This window comes from Coccinella septempunctata, chromosome 1, assembly GCF_907165205.1.
Source record: "Coccinella septempunctata chromosome 1, icCocSept1.1, whole genome shotgun sequence".
Taxonomy (NCBI): Eukaryota; Metazoa; Arthropoda; class Insecta; order Coleoptera; family Coccinellidae; genus Coccinella; species Coccinella septempunctata.
Genome location: NC_058189.1, coordinates 54531469 through 54554244, shown reverse-complemented (window position 1 = coordinate 54554244; position 22776 = coordinate 54531469). Strand labels below are relative to the sequence as shown.

At 36.2% G+C, this 22776-nt stretch overlaps 1 protein-coding gene across 1 annotated transcript in view; it reads left to right on the top strand.

Annotated features, from left to right (window-relative positions):
* The window catches only part of LOC123311108 (potassium channel subfamily T member 2), a 298137-nt gene extending 276379 nt beyond the window's left edge, over positions 1–21758 (top strand). The window contains exons 22-27 of the mRNA XM_044894894.1: positions 6575–6760; positions 16135–16230; positions 16901–17106; positions 17267–17433; positions 19343–19609; positions 21153–21758. Of these exons, the coding sequence (XP_044750829.1) occupies positions 6575–6760; positions 16135–16230; positions 16901–17106; positions 17267–17433; positions 19343–19609; positions 21153–21442 (1212 nt within the window). The 3' untranslated portion in view covers positions 21443–21758. The remainder of the gene's footprint in view (positions 1–6574; positions 6761–16134; positions 16231–16900; positions 17107–17266; positions 17434–19342; positions 19610–21152) is intronic.
* The last annotated feature ends 1018 nt before the right edge of the window (positions 21759–22776 follow it).

Below are 22776 nucleotides of genomic sequence, written 5' to 3'. Positions count from 1 at the left end.
ACAATTCCATTTATTACGATTTTATCGCCATCGTTCTGGCCGCTAAACATTGAATTTGGTTCCATTTCGTCCTGGGTGGGCGAGAGAAATTTTCGCGATTATGAATTCAGTCCTGTTTCCGTCTCTCATTCACTCAGACTAGGACTTAATTAGTTTTGGCGGGCCTTAGGCAAACTCGGGCAGCGGTACTTCCTTGCCCGACGTTCGACGTTGTAATTGAACGTAATTTTTGAATATCCGCCAGAATGTAAGCCAGCAGCATACGAATGAAGCTGAAGAAGAAGCCTGTTTGAGTAGGGAAACTGGGACTAATTTCTTAGTGCTCCTTTCCTTTTGCAATAACGTTATGATTTCCAACTAGGCAAAGTTTGCGACTGACTAACCGAATTTCTGGCTGCACTATGTAAAATTAAAATATTTGTAGCTGAATTTAATTCAATTTCAAGAATGAATATTAGAAATTGAGCATGAAAAAATTGTAACGTTAAGCGTTGATGTATTCAAGAAATATTGATACAAAGTCAAGGTTAAACAGGGTGTTTTCTGATTAATTACCTATCCGGCAGAGAACCATATAGTTGGAAAGCCCAAGAGGAAAATTCGGGATTTACTCGATCGTGTCAGATTAATATAAAGGGGGATACCTTGAACCCTGTAGAGTAACACTACCAAAAATTAGACCTGTATATTGGGGTAATTGTCTAGGACAACCTGTCATAGTTGTAAAACAAGACCGTATCATTGTACAGTGCATCCCATTTTGGGTGAGACAGCCAGGTTTCTCGCTTGTTATTTAAGATAGACCCTTGCGGTTTTTACGTTTCTGTCCTACTTTTTTGTGAAACTCAAGTTGTCCAAATAAGATTTTGCATAACTGTTCCCGTTTATGAGATACAGGTCGATTTTGGAAACTGATACTTTTCGAAAATGATGTATAATATTATATAGATAGGATGTTCAGAAAAACTAAAAAACACTAAAACATCACATAATGATAAATAATGATTTCCCATATAAAAGATAAATCATTTGAATAATTTTTATTTGTGATTTTTACTTATAGGATAGTAAGCGAACAAAGATAATACACTCATCACTAACACGAAAAACAAAACGTACCTACCTACCTAGATAAAATCATAATACAAATTAGATACAGAAGAAATACCCAATAAAATATTTATCATATCAATACAAATTTTCACCTGTGCATAATCTTACTAATTAAACTGTTCAAATTGTTGTCCATTATCCCTTATACATAATTGACAAACCTTTTCAATACGGCTACGGCTGATTGCATTTAATATTAAAACAGCCATAATAACAAGGATGTTTTTATCATTCATGTAAAAGGTTGTTAAAATTTTTTCTAAATCGTCAAAATCTCATTTTTGCTAATAACTCAAAAACGAAGAATCGTAGTAGGCTACGGTTTTCACCATTTTTGGTTCTTTAAAAAAAAAGCCAGAAAATGTGTCATTCGTTTTCTTCTAGCTATTATAGTTCTCAAGATCCCCTCAGTAGACAACGAATTTGGCCCATCCTGTACATACTCGAGTGTGTCAGATATATGTGGTTGATTACTTACATGTTGTGAATTGTATATTCTCTTAATCTGACCTTAAAAGCGTGAAAATTGGCAGTAAAGGTCAAAAAAATGTATTTTTCTGAATTATTCCCTTTCCTGGGCTTCAAATCGTTATCGCATAAATTATACTACACAATTTCTAATCGTAATTCAGAAATGATCAATTGAAATTCAGAAAACATCAATTGTATTTCAGATTAGTCAAGCTGATTTCAGGAAACATCAAGTGTAATTCAGATTAGTCAATTCAATTTCAGAAATGGTCATTTGAAATTCAGTTTAGTTACATTTATTTCAGAAACCCTGATTAGTGTCAGATTAATGGGTCAACACGTCTGCAACACCGAGATTAATCTGACTCGCTCGAGTATGAACAAGTGAAGATTTTTTTTTTGCATTTTAAAAGGACCGCTGTAACCTTGTGTCACGTCCGAATTGTCAGTCTCTTGAGAAGTAGCGTCCTTTGGGTCCAATTAACATATCCTCTGAAAATCTGACACGTTCGAAAATTTATTTTTAACTCCTTCGTAAGGCCAACCCCATCACGCAAACTGTCAGAATTCATTTATTATCAGAGACACGTAGGGCATATACAGTATCTTAATCAGACACGCTCGAGTATTTACACTTGACCATTCTTTTTTTCATCTTTGAAAACCTGCTGAAGCTTTCCCCACCGCTGAAAGTGCATACATCATAAAAACTTTTTTTCTGTCTACCATCTAATCTTCAAAATCCACTAGGTCTCCACGACACTCGAGTAAATCCGGATTTATCATCGTGAACTCCCCAACTAATATTATGAGGAGTCTGGAATGAGCACTCGACAATCTCTTAGGTCTACTTCAATATCACCATAAAAATAGTCCATTAGAGTAAGATCAGGATATCGTCCTGATTGGTGCACTGATTTTCTGTACAAATACTACAAATACGAGGAGGGAAAGAAAATATCTTTTTCCAAAGTGTTTTTCTCCCGTTCCGAATATGTCGATAAAACAATATCAATCATATACAAATAGGTAGTAGTATAACAATAAGAGTTCTCGCTCACTCGAGGGAGTGGTACCTACTTGATCGTTGTGGTGATCATGACGCCCCCATATTGTCTCAGAATTTGTCCGTGGGGTTTCTTTAGGATTAGCACATATTATCAAAACTGCAATGCTGAATTCACTCTCCAGTTATGTGTTACCCTATTCTGGTAGTCTCCATTGGGTACCTAGCATGTTGCCCCAGAAGGTGTCTTCATTGTCAGCACATAGCAGAGATGTTGTGCTGTTTTCAAACAAAATTCACACAAATCCTCTGCTAATATTTCGTCGTGACCGGGAAAGTGCCGCTAATATTAAAAACAAGAAATCCGGGGGTGGAGTGTTGATTGCTGTTCGGTGTCGGTTGGATGTTGTGCACCAGGTATCGTTCCAAAGTGACGCCGAGGACCTGTGGGTCACCGTTTTCGGTGGAGATGGTAATATGAGGGTTCATCTGTGTTGCGTATATCTGCCACCTAGAGATGACTACGCTAGGTCATGTTTTACTTCCAAACTTCAAGACAACATCGAAAAGGTTGGGGGTGATCCGGTTGTTGTGTTTGGAGACTTCAATCTTCCATGTGTTGATTGGATGTCTAGTGAGTGTAACAATTTCTATATTCCTCTGAATACCGATAACTCTTGTTATCCTCTGTTTGACATGCTAGCTTTTGGAGAATTTTTCCAATACAATAATATCAAAAATAACTATAATAGAATGTTGGATTTGATTTTCTGTTCGAGAACGGAACCTGCCGGTCTGATGCAGAGTATCATTCCCTTGGTCGATCAAGATTCACACCATCCACCAGTTGAATTTTATGTTCCTTTTTCTAGGCTAAAGAAGCTTAAATTATCAGTTTCATATTTTTTTAATTTCAGGAGGGGTGATTACACTGAACTGAATAATTTTTTTCTTTCTAAAGACTGGGATAATATCTTTGATATCTCTGTTGAACAGGCTGTTTCTGTTTTCTACGAAATTCTTAAGCAGGGTACAGAGTTGTTTGTTCCTAAAGTTAGGATCAAAAATAGAAAATATCCGTCTTATTTTTCCAGTACAACTATCGATGTAATTAAACTGAAGAATAAATTTCACAGAAAATGGAAGAAGTTCGGTTATGAATTCTATTATGAAAAGTTTAGACACTTGAGATTTAAAAGTAAAGACCTAATACATAATGATTATATATAAGCTATATATTGATGCTGTGCAGGAACAAATAAGGACTTGCCCGAAAAAATTTTGGAACTATGTATCTAATTGTAAAAAGGATTCTTCTGTACCCTGCACAATGAAATATAATGATACTATAGCTGAGGGAGCTGAGGACGTATGTAATCTTTTTGCTTCTTATTTCCGTAGTGTGTACGAACCTGTTGGACAGGCTTCTGACAGTGTTCCGCATTCTGGTCACAACAATCTAATAGATGCCGTGTTATTCACATCAGATTTAGTAGAAAGTAGGCTGAAGTCATTAGATGATAATATTGGAGCCGGAGTTGATGGATACCCCTCGTATTTCATTAAGCATTGTGCCACTGGATTGTGCCTTCCCCTCAGTATCTTATTCAATAAATCAATGCAATCTGGAATATTTCCTGCTGTTTGGAAGCGGGCACTTCTAGTCCCGATTTATAAGAATTCAGGCAATAGAAGCGAGGTAAATAATTATCGCGGAATCAGTAAACTGTCAATAGTAAGTAAGGTATTTGAGAGCATAGTTTGTGATTCTTTGTTTCGTAGTGTGCGATCATCAATAATTGAATGTCAACATGGTTTTTTCTCGGGGCGTTCCATTGAGTCAAATTTAGTTATTTATTCAGAATACATTTGTAGGGCTTTAGATGATGGAACTCAGGTGGACTCAGTATACTCTGACTTCAGTAAAGCATTTGACAAAGTTGACCATAATATTCTGATGATGAAGTTAGCGGCGATTGGTGTTCATGGAGATCTTTTGAGATGGCTGTCATCTTATATTCATTGTCGCAGTCAGCTTGTCAGTCTGAACGGCTATCTGTCTTCGGCGTTCGTGGTCACTTCGGGTGTTCCCCAGGGTTCACATCTTGGCCCCTTATTGTTTTTGATTTTTATCAACGACATCAAAGAATGCTTCAAGCATTGTATCATCCTCTTATACGCCGATGACCTGAAAATTTTCAGAAGAATAACATCTCTCCAGGATTGCTACAATTTACAGGAAGATCTCCAAAGATTTTTGGTCTACTGTTACAAAAATAAACTTAAGCTCAACTATGATAAGTGTGCATGTATTACTTTTACAAGGAAGAATAATTGGATCAACTTTCGATACCATCTGGAACAGAATAGCGTTGTCAGGGTGGACCAAGTTAGAGACCTTGGCATACTATTTGACTCAAAACTGACTTTTCATGCTCATTTCGATCTTGTCATGTCTACTTCTAATAAGGCATTAGGTTTTTTATGTAGAATATGCAAGGACTTTCAGGACGAAGCGGCGGTGAAATCTCTGTATTATTCCTTTGTATTCAGCAAACTTAGTTATGGTAGTGTAGTGTGGTCTCCATATTATAATGTGCACAAGCTACGGTTTGAAAGACTGCAAAATAAATTGGTGAGATTTCTTCACTTCAAAATAACAGGGGAATACGTAACATTGGGAATCGGTGATATTCGAAACAGATATGGTATCCAACTTTTAGAACAAAGGAGGATAATTTCTGACTTAATTTTCCTTTTCAAGATCGTGATGAATTGCTACGACTCGCCGGAGTTATTATCACTCGTGCATTTTCATGTACCGCAGAGGCAAACGAGAAATAGACAGCTTTTTCATAACAGAAGTTTCAGGACAAACGTGGGTAGGAATTCCCCTGTGACCAGGATGTGTGACCACTTTAATAAATATGTCATTGATTTAAATATTTTCATTATGTCCTTGCTCTCCTTCAAGAAGAAATGTAAGGAAATTTTCTGTTTATAAGACAGTGCATACTAGTTATTTAGGTTTTTCTTTTTTTGTGGAATGTACATTGTTGGTTTCCCGGATAACCGTGGGTACTTTTGTAGACACTTATAAGTTTTTTGTATTCTATCTATTTGTGGATGCTATTTTGGGTGTAACCTGTTTGTATCCCTTTTTCTCAATAAATAAATAAATAAATAAATAAATAAAAATAAAAATAAATATTAGTGAATGAACAGACACTGAAGCAAGTTTTTGACACATTGAATGCAGTTACTTGAGAAGAGTTAATGTTCCTTTTGGCCTAAAGGTTGAAGACATTACGACATCAGCTATTGCTTCTAATCAAGAAGTCATTCAAAAAAATCAATGCAAAGATTAAATGCATCTGATGGATTTTTGATACTATAATTTCAACTTTGTCGTTGCAGATCTTTCCTTAAAATGAAGTCCCCAAATACCACAATTTTTTTGGTCTTCCAATAGAATTTTTTGTCATCCTCTTCATTCACAATCATCCAGCTTTATGAAACCTGGGGTGAATATGTTCGATAACGTTTGATATATTGTTGGTTTCAAAATATAAGGGTTATTATTATGTAGAATGGGCGGATCTCAATTCTAAATAGCACTTCCCAATACTCTGTTTTGTCTCTTTGGCAAGCACTTTCGGCATTTTTCCAGCGGTAACAACAAAGATCAACTACCTCTTTAGCTCTTTAGTGAATAGTTATGGCTACGTCGTTTTCATATTCCAAAATTCCATGAGTGCCAACCTTACTCCGTTCTTGTTGAAAATTATTTATTGGCCAACCGACAGCTCTTATAAAAGTGAATGGAGTATAAGTATAATATTCAAGGCCTAAAATCCTTGGGCCTGGGAAATGTAGATGTGACGAGATCGTATCGAAGAAAATCTATACATGTCTACCTCCTCATATCATCCACTTCTCAATCTCGATTAATAATGTTCCTTGATACGTTTGATTTTTTTTCAGATGAAAATCACGAAGGACGACATGTGGATACGAACGTACGGTCGTTTGTACCAGAAACTCTGTTCGACCACCTGCGAGATACCCATAGGAATTTACCGGACCCAAGACACATCCCTGTCGGAAACCTCGCATGTGAGTATGAGCAACCAATCATCGACATGGTCCAGCTGTGTGCGTGTAGCTTCGGTGAGTACGTTCAGAGAACGGGTCTAATTTCCAGCACTTTCGTCCTTTCCTGTCTTGTCAGAAATGTACTGTTGATGCATACGAGAACCATTTTTACCTAAGAAGTATTGCACGTGTTTCTCGCATAATTTTTAATATAACCTAATTATATCTGATACTTCGTATTTGCACTTTTTCTCCTAAAATTTCGCTTCGATGCTATTTCAAAATAACTGTAAATAATCTGTTGAATCATTCGTAATGTTCCTCTTGCTGTCTCTGTTAAGATTCACTATTTTCATAATTGAGATTCACGCAAGTTCACAATCAGAGCTAAGACTTGATTTTGAAAAAATACGTTTGTTTTTCGTCATCTACATACAGCCTGGGGTTTTTCATTAGGGCAAAATAATCGGGCAAACACTAAGTCTTCTTGAGAAAACTCAAGGATGAGAATTGCACAAATATAATTTTTTCAATTTCCGCCCAAATTTCATCTGTGAGAAATATTTCCAAAAAAGAATACCTTTTTTTTTCAAATCTTGAGTGTGGAGGGGTTTGTTTTTCCAGGATATAGATCCAGATATTTTTTGCTAATAACATTTTCATGTCAATCTAGATTCGTCAAGGGCCAAGCAAAGTATTTTTCCGAATTTGCAGTTAGAGAAGACCTCAGTATGTAGATTTGGAAAATGCTGACACTGTTGACAGTTATCGTTAATATTGCCTACAGAGTGCAACGTCATTTATTTTAGGACAACGGTACTGATGATGGCTAACTAGCCGAACGCGCTCTACCACCTCTACAATAAATATACTCAAATTATACGTTTTCTTTAAACCGACATTATTAAATTATTTGAGTACACAGCCCACAACCCACATAGTTATCGTTAATACTCTGTTGCACTATCTACATTTTTTTTTCAATGAAATCTACCAAAATCGTTGTTATATTTTCTGAAAAATAATTATCGTTTCGTTTGTCGAATGGAATATTTTTATCGATGTTGATAGTAAGCTACACGGTATATCAAGTGACAAGAACATGAAAATAATTTAGATTCTCTGGGCATCCCTGATTGCACACTAAAAATTAATTTTATGAAAATACCTTGAATAGTCTACGAGAATTTTGAGTGAGGTTCAAAAAAGATGATCCGTTATAGTCAGACTCGCAAACTTTAAGCGAACTGAAAGGATTCAGAAAACGAAACGAGAAAAGCTGTCATCATAAAAAAAAATATGATTCAATACGATATCAGAACATAATGCTGCTTTTAAAAAACAAGAACTGGATCGTTTTCACAATTTACATGAAAATGCTATGCTATGAGACCTAATTGCTGGTTCATTATGTTAATAATTCTTGGACAATTTCGACACTTTTTATGCTCTTCGAAGCACACGCACACAGCAAGGGATCTTCTATTCAGGGAGCATGAAAATTCTTGTAATGTATGCGCACATGTAAATATATAGATCCCCTTAGTTTTTTCTGTTGCTTTTAGCACCCTAGCACAGCCCTAATTCCTTCAGAAGAGTTTCCGAGGCGACCGGTTGCTCTCTTTTTGTATGCACCTGTAATAATACCCATAAAATTATGATAATTCAGAAGGCCATAAAATTTAGCCTTATAACCCCAGAATAAAATGAATCAACTTCGCCAATGAATTCTGGCTTAACGTAATAAAGCCTTACTTCTTCATCTGATTTCTATTGCACGTTATAATAAAAATAAGAAAAAATCAGTGTCTTTCATACTGAAATTCTTTTTCAGTAGGTAACTTATTTTTTTCATTTTAAAGAATTAATGATCTTCTTCGAGTTCCTTACAGACAAGTTTCATTATTATTTTTTTTTCGAATAATGTAGGTACATATGTGAATTATTGCTTCGAACACTTTTAAAAATCATATCATGTACGACGTAGGTGACGCCCTCCCTTTTCGATAAACTGAATTAGCCGATTTCTAGTATTTGTCATTGCATAGCCCTTTCCAGTATGGCAGCTGGTATGGTGGCCATTTCGTCCCGGATGTTTGAGATCTTCTAGGGTGATTGGCATAAAATTTCAAACATTTCCTTAAAAAATCGCATGGGATCAAATCAGGGCAACGAGTTGGCCACTTCAAATCGCCCCTTATCGAGATTAGGCTTGCCTATAAATCCAATTCGTTAAGTACAGGGAAACACCAGGCCACTCCAACCATCTAACCTCACAAAAATTGTGGAGGACAAGCAAACGCGTCATTACAAGGGAAATTCCTCATTTGAAGAATATTTTCGTGATTTTCGTTGTTCCAAGATACGAAAGAGTGGTATTTTAGTTCTTCAAGAACTCCAAGAATATTTTTTGGCAATCTGTAATAGATTTACGAAATGTAAGTTGATATTAAACTTTTGAGATGATAAATATCATCATCATATATCAAGATTTCTGAATCAACTACCAATTTTCTCTCGGTGAAATCAAAGAATACCCATTTCATTGAAATTTCGATAACAAATCGAGAAGTAGTCGACGTTATGCCCAGAAAATAAGCAAGATTGAAAGTTTTGATGGAATATGAATATGATAATATTGTGGTTTTTCTAGTTTCTACAAACATCTTTCACACTCAATCAGCAAATGAACGCATTCAAGAGTTTAGCAACCTAAAAATGCAATAGCTTGCTCTTTATCTAGGTTAGGCTATAAAATATTTAGAACAAAATGTACGGGGAAAGTATTTCACAAAAGGGTCGGCACAGATGATTTGGTGCAGAAAACGGAATAAAATGCTGCTATGAGGATTGTGAAATTCTTTGGATCCATATGAAATAAGTCGGGTAGACCATTGTTCCTGGCCTTTCGCTCTGCAGCGTTTGTACAGGTGGTAAAGAGATGGAATCATGGGCGCCCGCAGGAGCCCTGAGATTCTGATCGCCTTATTTTTTTCAGCACAATATCTTCAATATTATCCTTTGTTTTGTGAAACTCATTAGTCAGCTAGATATAAATCTTTGCGAGTTTTCGCTGAAAACCTCGAAACTATATTCAAAAAGAAATTTCAATGAATTCTTCAACAACAAAAAGAGCTGCTCAGTTATGGGCTGCAATAAACTCTTTCACTTTTGTGGTTTGTTTAACGGTAGCAAGTAAATATTCAAATATATTGGAACCAATAGCAAATACAGTACAAAGTGTTTTTATCAATTTTGTAGATGTTCAACGTCACATAAATTTTATTATAGATATATGTGGCAAATATCGTTCCGATGATGCATGCTTCATGCTTCACAGAAATTTTTTCCAAAGCATCATCTATTGCTCAGAGTCTCGAATATAGAGATTGGAGAACCACGAATTTGCGGTAGACAAATGTACATAGGCTTGTTCCTAACGGTTGTAAACTGTACAGAGCAAGCGCATATGGATTTTCGTCCCCCTAAAATGGAATTGCGCTTGCTCTGTACAGTTCACAACCGTTGAAAACCACTCTACGAACAAACCTTATATCTAATTATGAAGCATCTTCAGCTGAAGATTACTTCAAAAAATCTATATCCATCCAATATTTAGATCATCTGATTTCAGCCCTTGAAACGAGATTCTCAAGAGAACATGAAATGCTTTTTTCCTTGTTCAATATTTTGCCCTAGAATTCAAAATTCTTGGTGCAATTTTATGGAGCTTGATGCAGCTGTTCGGTCTTGACAATCATTTAATTTATTCCATTTTTTTGGAAATTTTTCGATAGTCACCGTTAGAGTACTTTTTCTTTCAATAAATCTAACCGTAGATGGAAATGTAATACATATTCTGAAAGAGCAACTTCTCTTGTTGAAAATCTGAAGATTTTATGGAGCTCGTTGCAGCCGTTCGGTCTTGACGATCATTTAATCGATTCCATCTTTTTGGAAATTTTTCAATAGACACCGTTAGAGAAATTTTTCTTTCAGTAAAACTAATCGTAGATGATATTTTCCCCCTCCCCTGAGAAAAATTTCTGCGGGCACCCATGGATGGAATGAATATTTTTTCAAAATGTAAATTCATAATATTATGTAATTTAGTTGTATTAATTACCTACTCTTGAAAATGCACTGTTTCATCGAAAAGCTGTATTCACTATACATATAAAGCAGGAACAGTATAAAAATATAATCGGTGCAAAATACAACTCGTAAGAAAATATACAGTATAAATACAATGAGTATAAAAATATAACCGGTATAAGTCTGCTCTCCTTATAATAGCATCCAAACATTTTTGTCGTCTCCTTGTCAAGTCATTTATATAAAGCCAGAGTGGTCTCTATGTGAAGCTTCTTATGCTAAAATACAGAAATTCCTCCAGAAATACGAAAGCACTAACAGTCTCTATTTCCCTGCTTCCACATCCAACAACACAGCAAAAAAATGGGATAATTATTCACTTACTGCTAAAATTATGTGTAACTTACCCGAGTTATTGACTGCTTTAATTACCATTACTATTACGTAAATTTAACGCTGTTTTTGCAGCAAATCCACTAGGACTAACACTACCAGCAAACTTTAAACAAAAATAATGCTATCTCAATGTACGTATATTAACTAAAAGTACAATAATATTCCAAATTATGTGTTATATCTACGTACACAATACCCTTGCTTGTCCACAATTTTATTTTGACGTCTATGTCTATCTGACAGCGGGTTGGAGTGGCCTATTTCAAACATATTAACGTGCGTTCAAAAAAATTCGTCGTCAAGTAGGCTATGGAATTTTGTAGGTTGATTTTCTGTGACTGAACGTAATTCTTTCCTTACATCACACTCATCAGTCATCACAGCCAAATGTAAACATTGATGACATTAACGTATTTATCGTAATTTTGTATGAAAAGGCAATTTCTCAGAAAAAATTACTTGCACATTCAATAATGATTTATTAGCATTTTTTCATTGAATTAGATTACAAGAATCCAAATAATCTGAGGCGATTGGAAAAATTAACCTGAGTTCATAAGTCAAAGACATGAATCTTGAACGAATCGAGTATTAAGGTTTTTGTACTTGCAATTATGTGAAAAGTTTGTACCTATTACAGTAGGTAATAGAAATAAATCACACTAAGAACCTCAGAATATGTTTATTTCTCAATGAATAAAATATTGAATTGACGCTGACAGTGAAAATCCATAACCAGAGGCAGTCTCTGCCATAACTGAAGAAACTGAATTATAGGATGTTCATTACAATGAGTTTCAAGTTTAAGAGTTCTATATAATTAAAGTAGCTGTTGGAAATGTCCTCCTCTTTGCTCCAAACACTTCTCACATCTTCTTTTGAGAGATTCAAAGACATTATTCAATATAAAAGGATCATCGTTAATTAGATGAATTTTTTCAATGATCCTAGTCTTGAGTTCGTCCAGATTAGAAATAGGTGATTGGAAGATAGAATTCTTCAAATGAGGCCATAAGAAGAAATCACATGGTGTAAGATCATACGATCTTGGAGGAAATTCATTTTCAGTATTGAGGCTAATGAGTCGATCCTGAAAAATATTCCTTAGTGTAGCCAATGTTTCTACAGCTGTGTGTGCTCTGGCTCCATCTTGTTGAAAATAACTATATGACCATTCTTCGAAATTTAATTCAGCTATAAAAGGCATGATAATATCCTCTTTATAGCGTTCTGCTGTTAAAGTTCCGTCAAAGAAAATAGGTCCAACAATTTTTCTCTGACTGATAGCACACCAAACTCCAATTTTTTGAGAATGAAGTGGTGTCTCAATGTAAAAATTTCCCGGTTTTTGACTGCTCCACATTCTCATATTTTGGGAGTTGACATATCCAGAAAGATGAAACCAGGCTTCGTCGGAGAAGAAAACTTTATTCAGGTTATCGATGAATTCGTTTAGAAACCACTGACAGAAGGCCATTCTACGAGGGTAATCAACATCTTCAATCTTCTGATAACATGTCAATCTATAAGGATACAAATTGATGTCTTCTTTCAAAATTGTGTGACATGTACCAACAGAGACTCCAGCTAGTTGAGATAAAACCCGAACATTCGTTCGTGGAGCTTCTGTCATCACATTCTCAACATTTTCGATTAACTCGGGTGTTCTCTTCTTTGGTCGACCACTTCCTTTTTTTCTTTGAACGCTACCTGTTTCACGAAAAACGCTCACACATCGCGAAACAGTACTCTGGAAAGATTGGTAATCTACAGTAACGTTGGGATACTCGATCCTGAAGTCGCTGAGACATTTCTCAACAGAATATTTCCACTCGCCTTCTATTTTCTCCCCATTTCTAAAGTAGGATTCAATAATGAATGCTTTTTGTACGTCGGTAAAAACCATCTTTATTATTTGCTGATAATTTTAATTTGACAACAATCCAAAACGCTAACTTGACAGCTAACCTGTAATAATAATAGAGCACAAGCTAATGAAGCTAAGAACTACGTTTAGATACGCAATATCGACGTTTAAAATTCCATAGCCTACTTGACGACGATTTTTTTTGAACGCACGTTACATTATTACATGCCAACCGAATAAAAACAGTCTCCCCCCACTTAGATCTGTACAGTATGAATAGCGCGCATTTCAAAAAAGAAAGTTATGATGCCGCTGCCTAAAAAAATCATCACAATCGATTCAACAACTTAGAAATAATAGGGGAAACTCCCAGTGCCTGAGAAATTAGTAGGCCTAAGATATGTTTGAGTGCCAATTTTTGACTCCTCATATGTCCCCATTATAAGTCCATGCCCTATGGGAAATTGGATATAAATCACCCTGTATAAAAGTATAAATAAACCAAAGCTGTAATGTTCCAGAAGTCATCCTTTTTTCCAACCTTTCGGTTTCTTTTTTGTTCGAAAACAGCTCCACTGCGGTGACTAAGGAAGTTTAATTGAATTACGAAGTAGAAATATGTTTATTTTGGATAGAATCGGTTCCGTTTTTCTCCGGTAAAGGCTTCTTATTCGATTCGCACTTTAAAAACAACTAACAACTATGTTCTCTCACTCCGAGTTCTCGAAAGAGGAGATGCTGCTCGAAGTAATCTTGTTGGATCCCATTCAACTTAACGTAATTACCACTTCGAGAGAATCGAAGAGAGGTGTCGTCACAAATGCTGACGTCACCGTCCGTCTAGACGACATTTCTTGTAATTCGTTTTGTTCTTTTACCGGAAACTTTCGAGTGGATGGCACATTTCATATGACCGGTAGAAAATGTCATAATATCTGAGCGAATAGCCGGATTCTATCGGAAAATAAAGGATGAATTTCTTCGGGAATTTTCCAGATTGCTCCGCTTACGTCTCGTATCGAACAGATCAATAGATCGACCTTTTCAAAGGTTTAGACTTAAGTTATCAAACACTACCTGTTTTTCGTTAATACTTGAGGCTCATCTTTTCAAGTATCCTAAAGTGTTCCTATGTACACAAGTTAGTGTTAGCCAGTAGAATATCTCCGAAAAGATTCGGTCCCCGTGCACATTTTTATTAAAATACAGTGTGGTCCAACAGAAACTCAACATCTCAATTTTCCGGCTTTGAAATGAAAATATGGAAAATCGCTCGGACCCTCCAATTCTGATTTCCCTGTAACTGTAACCCCCTAATGGGGGTGAGCACAAGCCATTGGTTTTGAATAGGGATGAGGGGTGCTGCGATATCTCATGTTGAAGATCTTATCCAGTACTTTCTGATCCTGAACTTTCACTTCAAAATTTTCATCGATAACGGAACGACATGTAAAATAGTGGAAGAGAACTTACTTTTGTGATTAGTATAGGCAATGCTGGAAATGGACACCATTCACTTCCACGCAGTATAATTTTTGCTGAAAACGTTCACGTACATTACTCAAGATTTCTGATGTAATTTTACGGCATTCATTAATGTTCCGAGTTCTCAAATAATCCAGTGACTCATGCTAGATAGCGTAAATCTTGGATTTCAGGTGATCCCATAGAAAAAAGTCCAGTGGAGCCAGATCAGGTAATCTGGGTGGCCACTTAATATGTCGCACTGTAGACCACTGACGCACCGGTGGAGGTAGTGGGCCATCTTGTTGGAAAATGATTGTTTGATGGTATTCTGCATTCTCCCATACTTGTAGGAGGGCTAGATAAATAGCGTTCACAATAGATCTAAAGAAATTTGGCCAGTGAGATTACAGGGTGCAAAAAACGGGACGATTATGTGATTTCCGTAAATACGCGCCCAAATATTCAATTTTTGGGGAAGCTGAGTATGCAACTCACAAAATATTTTTGGATTTTCATCTGACCAATACCTAGCGTTATGCTGGTTTACAATGCCGTTAAGATAGAATGAACACTCGTTCGAAAAACAGATATCGAACATGTAGTTTTGATTAGGTACCGTTAATCATTTCACAGAGCACTTCTCAGAAATGGAGTCGGTTCAGTTTCTGAACCAATCCTATTTTATAAGGATGAAATTTATGTTGTTTAAGGATTCTCATGATTGTTGTGCGTGAAACACCAGATACATCGGACAATTTCCTAGTAATAAAGGTCGGATCTATTGCTACATGATCTTAGACAGCCATGTCCCTCGCTTCGTCTCTTTCATGCACTCTCTTTTTGTTACCCATTGAACTAGTAGCGTCAAATTTGGCAACCAGTTGGACAACGTAAGCAGCGGATACATTTTTTCTGGAATTTCGTTCGTTGAATAAAGCTGCTGTAAAATTTCATCATTTTCAGCCTATCTTCTACGGAATACACTATTTTAATTCTACAACAACTTTGCGATCGCTTCCACACTCTTGTAACGTTCAAAATTTCACGATAGACTGAGATAAATAAAAAAAAGGCCGTCTACTTTTTCGGAAGAGAAATTAATACTTTTTTGGACAAAAATCAACAGCATAACTACTAAATAGCTTTGAAATCTGTCGGATACGAATAATATTCTCGAAATAAATTCCATATTGCCTTTTTCACTATTTTCGCTGTTAGTTATCGCAACACACCTTATCCCTGTTAGAGGGTTGAACTTAAAGGGATGAAAAAAGAGGAAAAGTCGTTCCCCCTAGAACCAAAAATTGAGGGGTTTGAGTGATTTTCCACATTTTCATTTTAAAGTCGGAAAATCGAGGTATTAAGTTTTCCATGGACCACCCTGTATAATAATTACAAATGCTTCTATATTTCTATATTCAAGCACAAATGCACAATCCCCGTGTATGTTCACCAAAGCACTATGAACTCATATATTTACAACTAATAACCCTTTTTTATATAAACTTGATCAAAGCTACTACTATTGAATCTAGTCAAAATTCAGATACTCAGTCTCTTCCACCCTATCTCCTTTGCCTCAAGTAGTGCACGGACTTAGACTTTCTTCATTACTTTCTGTTAGATTGATGAAGACATTGGATCTGATCGAGTGGGAGTTACCTATCGACCGAAAGATGGCAGTGATTGTTTAAGGTGTACCGATAAGGGACCCTCGATGGTAAGTTTTTCATCGATTCCTGTTAGCGTTTTAGTTTTTCTATGAGATGGATGCGTCATGGAATGATCTCTCTACATTTTCAATTTCGTTCGCTGATCTTAACATAACTGCCTAGTTATTCTATTTCCCTCTAGAAACTTGAGATGACTAGAATCGTGATTAGTAAGTATAATTAGATAGACGTGTTATGTGGATTCATACTAGATGAATATCCCATATTTTTATTTCTAACCTCTGGATAAGCTGTGCATCGCCTAGAATTAGTGAGTGACTCTTTCATCGTTTGCTGACCTTTAAAATGGACATTTAAAGATGTAGTTTGAGAGCCATTGCTTATATTTAGAACCATTAGGCAATGTTGCATTTGAATTATACATACATGACATTTTCCAAACTTCCAAAAACAGAGATGGATTGTCTCAAATATCTTTTGATACTTGTACCAAAGACTGTTTTCATCTATGCATTCTGATGATCATATCATACCTCGATACACTAATCTACATGGTGCATTATGCAACAACATATTTTTCTCTTGTTAAGAACATGCAGGGACATTTTCCATTTTTCGATTGAGTCACAGAAGAACCTCTAGGAATAATTAGAACCAATACATCAAAATCTATCTATCGTGATTCTTTGACTGCGAATTATTTATTGTATTTTTTAGTGTTCGGTGAATTTGACTGATGAGGCCAAAGACAATCATGAACAACAGATTGAAAGGGCTGAAATAGCCAATTTGGTAAGGTCTCGGATGGAGAGCCTCAACCTTCCAGCAGTAGACTATAACGATGTGAGTGAGAAGAGGAATAGTCTCTCTTATGTCATCATCAATCCAAGCTGTGATCTGAAACTCGAAGAAGGAGATATAATGTGAGTCAGTTGAACAGTTACGTACGACAGTAGATTTCAATCTAAGATCAATATTTCTCAATATGTTGTTTATGGACATAGCTTCAAAATTTACACATATTCAACGATACATCGAATGACTATCGAATATTCAAACTTTGGTATTTTTGATTCATTTCAGATACTTAGTCAGGCCAAGTCCCTTCTCTGCTCAAAAAACTTTCGAACGGCACAATAGTAGGCGGAAATCGAATATAAGTTTCTGTTCTCAAACTTTACTCCAACAGCTGCAATCGAATTCACAACTGGGAATGGCCAGCAGAAGGAGTTCGGGCTTGGGATTAACAGGTTTGAACCTGACCTTTGCATTGATTTTATTTGTACACAACAAAGATTACAACTGAAATCAATATGTTCTAGAGGTTTTCAATAGGCATATAGACTGTATGAAGCATTCACTCTTTTCTTATATTCATATACTTCATGAATATTCAGGAATTTGAACGGAGAATTATAATTATCTCTAAAGTTTTGTTTTGTTGGTCCATTCGTTATTTTGGGACTTGAATTCCAATGCTTATATTTTCCTTTCTGCTAAAAAACGTGTTTTATAACCATTTAAAACTTCAACAAACATGGTCTCTTTCTGGAAGACGGTTATTATAATATACATGATTCTAGAATCATGTATCATAGATGTAGATCATTCTAGATCTAGATCTGGATCGAGCAGAGAACATAGGCAACGAACATGTTTCATAAATTTCTTTGGTCGCAAACTCTGAATGTTTCTATCCTTACATTGGAAGAGGATTCAACCCACAATAGTTGGGGAGCCCAAGAGGGGAAATTCTGGATTTACTCGAGCCTGTCAAATAAATGTAAGGGGAGATACCTTGGACCCTGTAGAGTACCTTTACCAAAAATTCGACCTGTATATAGGGAGAATTGTCTAGGACAGCCTGTTACAATAGTAAAGAAAAAACGATCATTGTACATACTCGATCTCTTAATCTGACAATTTAAGCGTGACGCAAAGGTGTGTGGGAGAGCGCCCAACTTGCAAAAAAAAGTCACTTGTACAATATGTATCGCGGTGGTTGTTTTTTCTTATTTTGACGCTAACGATTCAAGAAAAACGGAAAAAATATAATTTGACAGTTTTCGCATTCATTATAAAAGTTGTAGAGCATAACATTTTCGAAAAATTTTGTCCGAAGCAATTTTTTTCTACGTTCAAACATTTTTCTCTTTGCTCTTATCGCCCTCTAATTCGAAAACCATTGAGAGTATGTAAAATGGGTTCAGACAAAAGTTGTGTAGAATTTTATTATCTTCAACTTTTATAATGAATACAGAAAAGACTAGAGCTACTGGAAGGGGTATAAGCTAAAAAAATGCCTTTTTATTATCTTGAAACTGTCAGATTAAAAAAACCCCCCCTGGTTGTGGGGGATAATGGGACATCACATCTGCAACAACGAGATTAGACAACTGTATGAAAATTTGACACGATCGAGTATGTACAAGTAACGATTTTTTTTTGCATTTTCAAAGGATCACTGTGACCTTGCGTCTTGAAAAGTAGCTTCTAATGGGTCCAATCAACATATCCTCTAAAAATCCGACACGCTCGAAACCATTTTCAACCCTTCCGTACGGCCAACCCCACCACGTAAACTGTCAGATTAACATGAATTTATTAGAGACACGTAGAGCATATACAATATCTCAACATGACAAGCTCGAGTATGTACACCTGACGATTTTTTTTACATCTTTAAAAACCTGCTGACGCTTTCCCCACTGCTGAAAGTGCATACATCATAGAACCTTTTTTTCTTTCTACCAACTAATCTTCGAAATTCACGAGGTCTCCACGACGCTCGAGTAAATCCCGATTTAGCATCGTCGGCTCCCCAACTACAAGTCCAGTGTACGAACTGATATTCTCTATATCCAGGTTTTTCTATGCTGACAATTGACTCATGAGGGCCCAAGATAATGGACTGACATTTGGAGATATGCATTCACTATTCACAAGATTCATGACTGAAAGAAGAAACTCTATAATTCCTATTGAAAAACTCAGAAGAGATTGTCACAAATCACATTCTCTTACTAATACACAACACTGCTTACTGAATACACCATCTTATTTTCTTTGCTTTTTTTCCCCATTCCCACGAAATTCTAGATGTCTTCCCATTTCTCTTTCAACTCTTAACGCAGAAAATTTCAATTTCTCCATTGGCAGGCTACCAATCTCCAAGACCTCCCCCTCTGGCAACTACTAAGTCCAACTCTTTGTCCTTACCAGATAGCCCAACAGTTGCAGGTTATCAAAGGGGAAGATCGAATTCGCTGAGAGTTATAGACGACATACTGATGAGAAGATCTAACTCCCTAAGACAGGGTCTGATGAATGTTGGAAGAAGGAAAAGCAGCTTAGAGGACATTGGTCTCTCCCATTTCTCCACTAATTACAATAATCCCATCAAGATAGCTCTCAATGGAAGTATAGGTGAGTAAAATGAGATACAGAACATTTCAGTGCTCTTTGAATTAAGGCATTAATTTTTATTTTCTTAGAGATTCTTCTTGTCTACGAGAAACGAAAGTTAGTTGTATTTCTTCCACATAGGAAATTGTTTTTCTCTACTTATCAATAAGGTCAAACGTTGACAAGCTCTGATTTAACTTTCCTCGACTGAAGAAGAACTACATTTTCAAAGCTACAAAATACTCATTCCAAAGGTGTAGGTACTAGTATTCATGAATATCCAAATGATGTCCAAACCACTCCAATCAGTAAGCCCGTCCAGATGTAACGATTAAAGTGATTACATCAAGATGTGACTACTAAACTGTAGTCAATTTTTCAAGTTGATTTGAATAACTTTCGTACAGTTTTGGATTCATGTGTTCATTATCAGAGGAAGTGCAAAGGTACATCTGAAAATTTCCAGAACAATTACAGTTTTCCAGGTATTCTTGAAAATTCAGATAGCTTGTAACATTACGTACGGAAACTCGAAGACGAAGCAAGATATGTTCCCAATGAAAGAGCTTTCAGAGATTTCTAAAATATTTGCAGAAGAAAGAGTTGAAATTCATCAACCAACCGAGGTTCATTAGTGAACCGCTAACCTACCATTCAAGCAGAATTTGAATTGATCGTCAGAAGCTTCAAAGAAAACATTTCCGTCAGATGACTGCTCTTTTAATTAAATATTAATTCAAAACATCAACCTGCCAGCCATATAATATTCTTTCCCTCCTGACTGGTGCCTTTTCAATTAAGATTTCCTTATTTCGGAATCATCTGTTAAAAATTCGGTCATTCTTCTTGGAAACGAGTGACTTGTAGACCTTCTGAAGTATCAAGTCTTTCTAGTTGATTCATTGTTCCACGAATCACAGAAATGTCTCTGGCTTTGGTGCATCAATCTCCCAGGAATTGAATCTAATATAGAAAAATACTCTCGAGTATCTTCACCAGTACGATCAACACGTTTAAATATTCATTAAAACTTGATTGCCTCTTGAATATTCACAAGCCTCAGCCTCAGATTCATTAATACGATGTCCGTATTCTTTACTCTCCTTTTCGTATGGTACGAAAAACCGTTGATGAAAATTCTTATTTCATCCCAACTTCTGTTAGGACTCGATCTCCAGGTGATAATTTTCTAGATGTGGCATTTGGCGTTCTGATTTTAATTCAAGTGGAGTGAAAATTTCTTTCGAGGATTTGGGTGTGGGTTCTCTTTTCTTCTCTTCTTTTCCACTAAGCTCCGTTGGCTGCCGTAAATATCAGAAGCTAATATAGTCGCATCCTCTCAAACCATCGTTCATAAAAATATTGATAGACTGTTCCTGCAAACAGACAGTTTCATTTGGTGATACTGATACTTCTCCTTCTTTGACATTGTTCTTGTTTTCGTGCTGGCAATTGTAAATTGTAAAATCAGCATTCTAATATTTTTCTTTTTACTTCATATAATCTTATTGAATAATAATTATCTTCAATTTCTTCATAGACATTGTCCTTCTTCTCTTTTCAGGCTTGGAAGTAACACCGCCAGAAGAGAATAGCCCACCGGTGATCAGCAGCAACACAGCGTTGATAACCAACCCTTCGCCTCATCCCTCGATGATATCGGGCAGCTCCCTGAACCTTGCCCATACTGGCATACCCACCTCGAGCTGTTCCCTTCCACAGCAGCTAAACATCGGCATCAACGTTCCCAATGCTGCTTACGGCGAGGCAATGCCACCACAAGTGGCGTTGCCTACTTCATCTCTCCCGGTGGTACCTACAGATCCCCAGCACCTGCAGGGGACGATAGTATGATATAACCTCATGTGGGGGAGGAGATCTGGCAGTATTAGAAACAAGTGGCTCTAGATCTTCTCGCTTCCACATTAGGCGCTCTGCTAGTTTATTAGCTCCTTAGCGCAGAGCTAGCTCTGTGAGGTTGCTGGTATTACTGGAATGGGTTTCTTGAACTTAATTGAAATCACTCACCCTTCCTCATAAGCAAGTTTCATTTGACGAATCAAATGTCCAATACAGTTACCGCTCCTATTATTAGGTGGGGACCCCACTATTCTAAATAGGGAGCATCGTGGAGACGTGAAGATTCAAAGGCAGAAGATGCTTCAAAATATTCGCAGTGCTCACGAAGGTCCAAATGACGTTTTTTTCCGTATGTTTGTCGTCCTGCCACTTCAACCTTAAATTGTTATATTTTCGGAATGTACTGAACTTTTCAACACCTAAATAACTGCATGTTTCTCGATACGGCTCAAGTATGTTTTATGATAATTTTTTCTTTTATTTGCACCCGCCATCCTAGACAGGTCCTTCTGTCTGAAGGGGTATGGATACTCGACATAGTCCCCCAGAGTAAATCTCAAATTTCCCTATAAGACTCCCCAACTAAATGGATTTTTTGAAATGCTGAAAGCATTGCATGATTTTTTCTCATATTTTTGTTAGGGCAGTTAGGTAACCCCAAAAAGAGGTTTTGAAACCAAACTTCCAATCTGATTTTCGCCATATTCCTAATACATAATGGTTCATTATTTTTTAGCTGGCTTGCAAAAATTTTGCTGATAGACCAACAGTATCAATTTTGGTATTTTATACCTGCTGGAATGTTGTATTGAAATTTTCGTACTATGTTCATAGTTGTAGTTTGAACTCTTAAGAGGCAAGTGTTGTACATTATTTTAGCTACCTAGTTGAGGTTGTTGGACTACCTTCAATATTTTTGTTGTAGAATGTGATGAATTTTATTGACCACTAGAATTATTTTTTCAAGATGAAGTCACAATTCCAGTAATAGATGAAGGGTGAATTTCGAAAAGAATTTCCATTTGAATATTTCTCATTCCAATATATCAGAAACCTCACTTATAACTTACTTTCGAGAAGGAGAGGATGATTAACGTGAATGAAAATTGAACGTGAATTTATAAAAAAATTTCAATAATATATTTATAAGGTCAAGTTATCTACTATTACTATTCTATATTATTCGGCTTCTTTAATTTGATCGCTTCTTTGCTGGAACTGAACTGTTGAACTGTTATTCTCGTGGTGTGAATGCTGAAATATCGATTCATTATGTGGGTGCATATCCTGACGTCTCATCTCATACCATTTGTCTTGTAAATACGTCA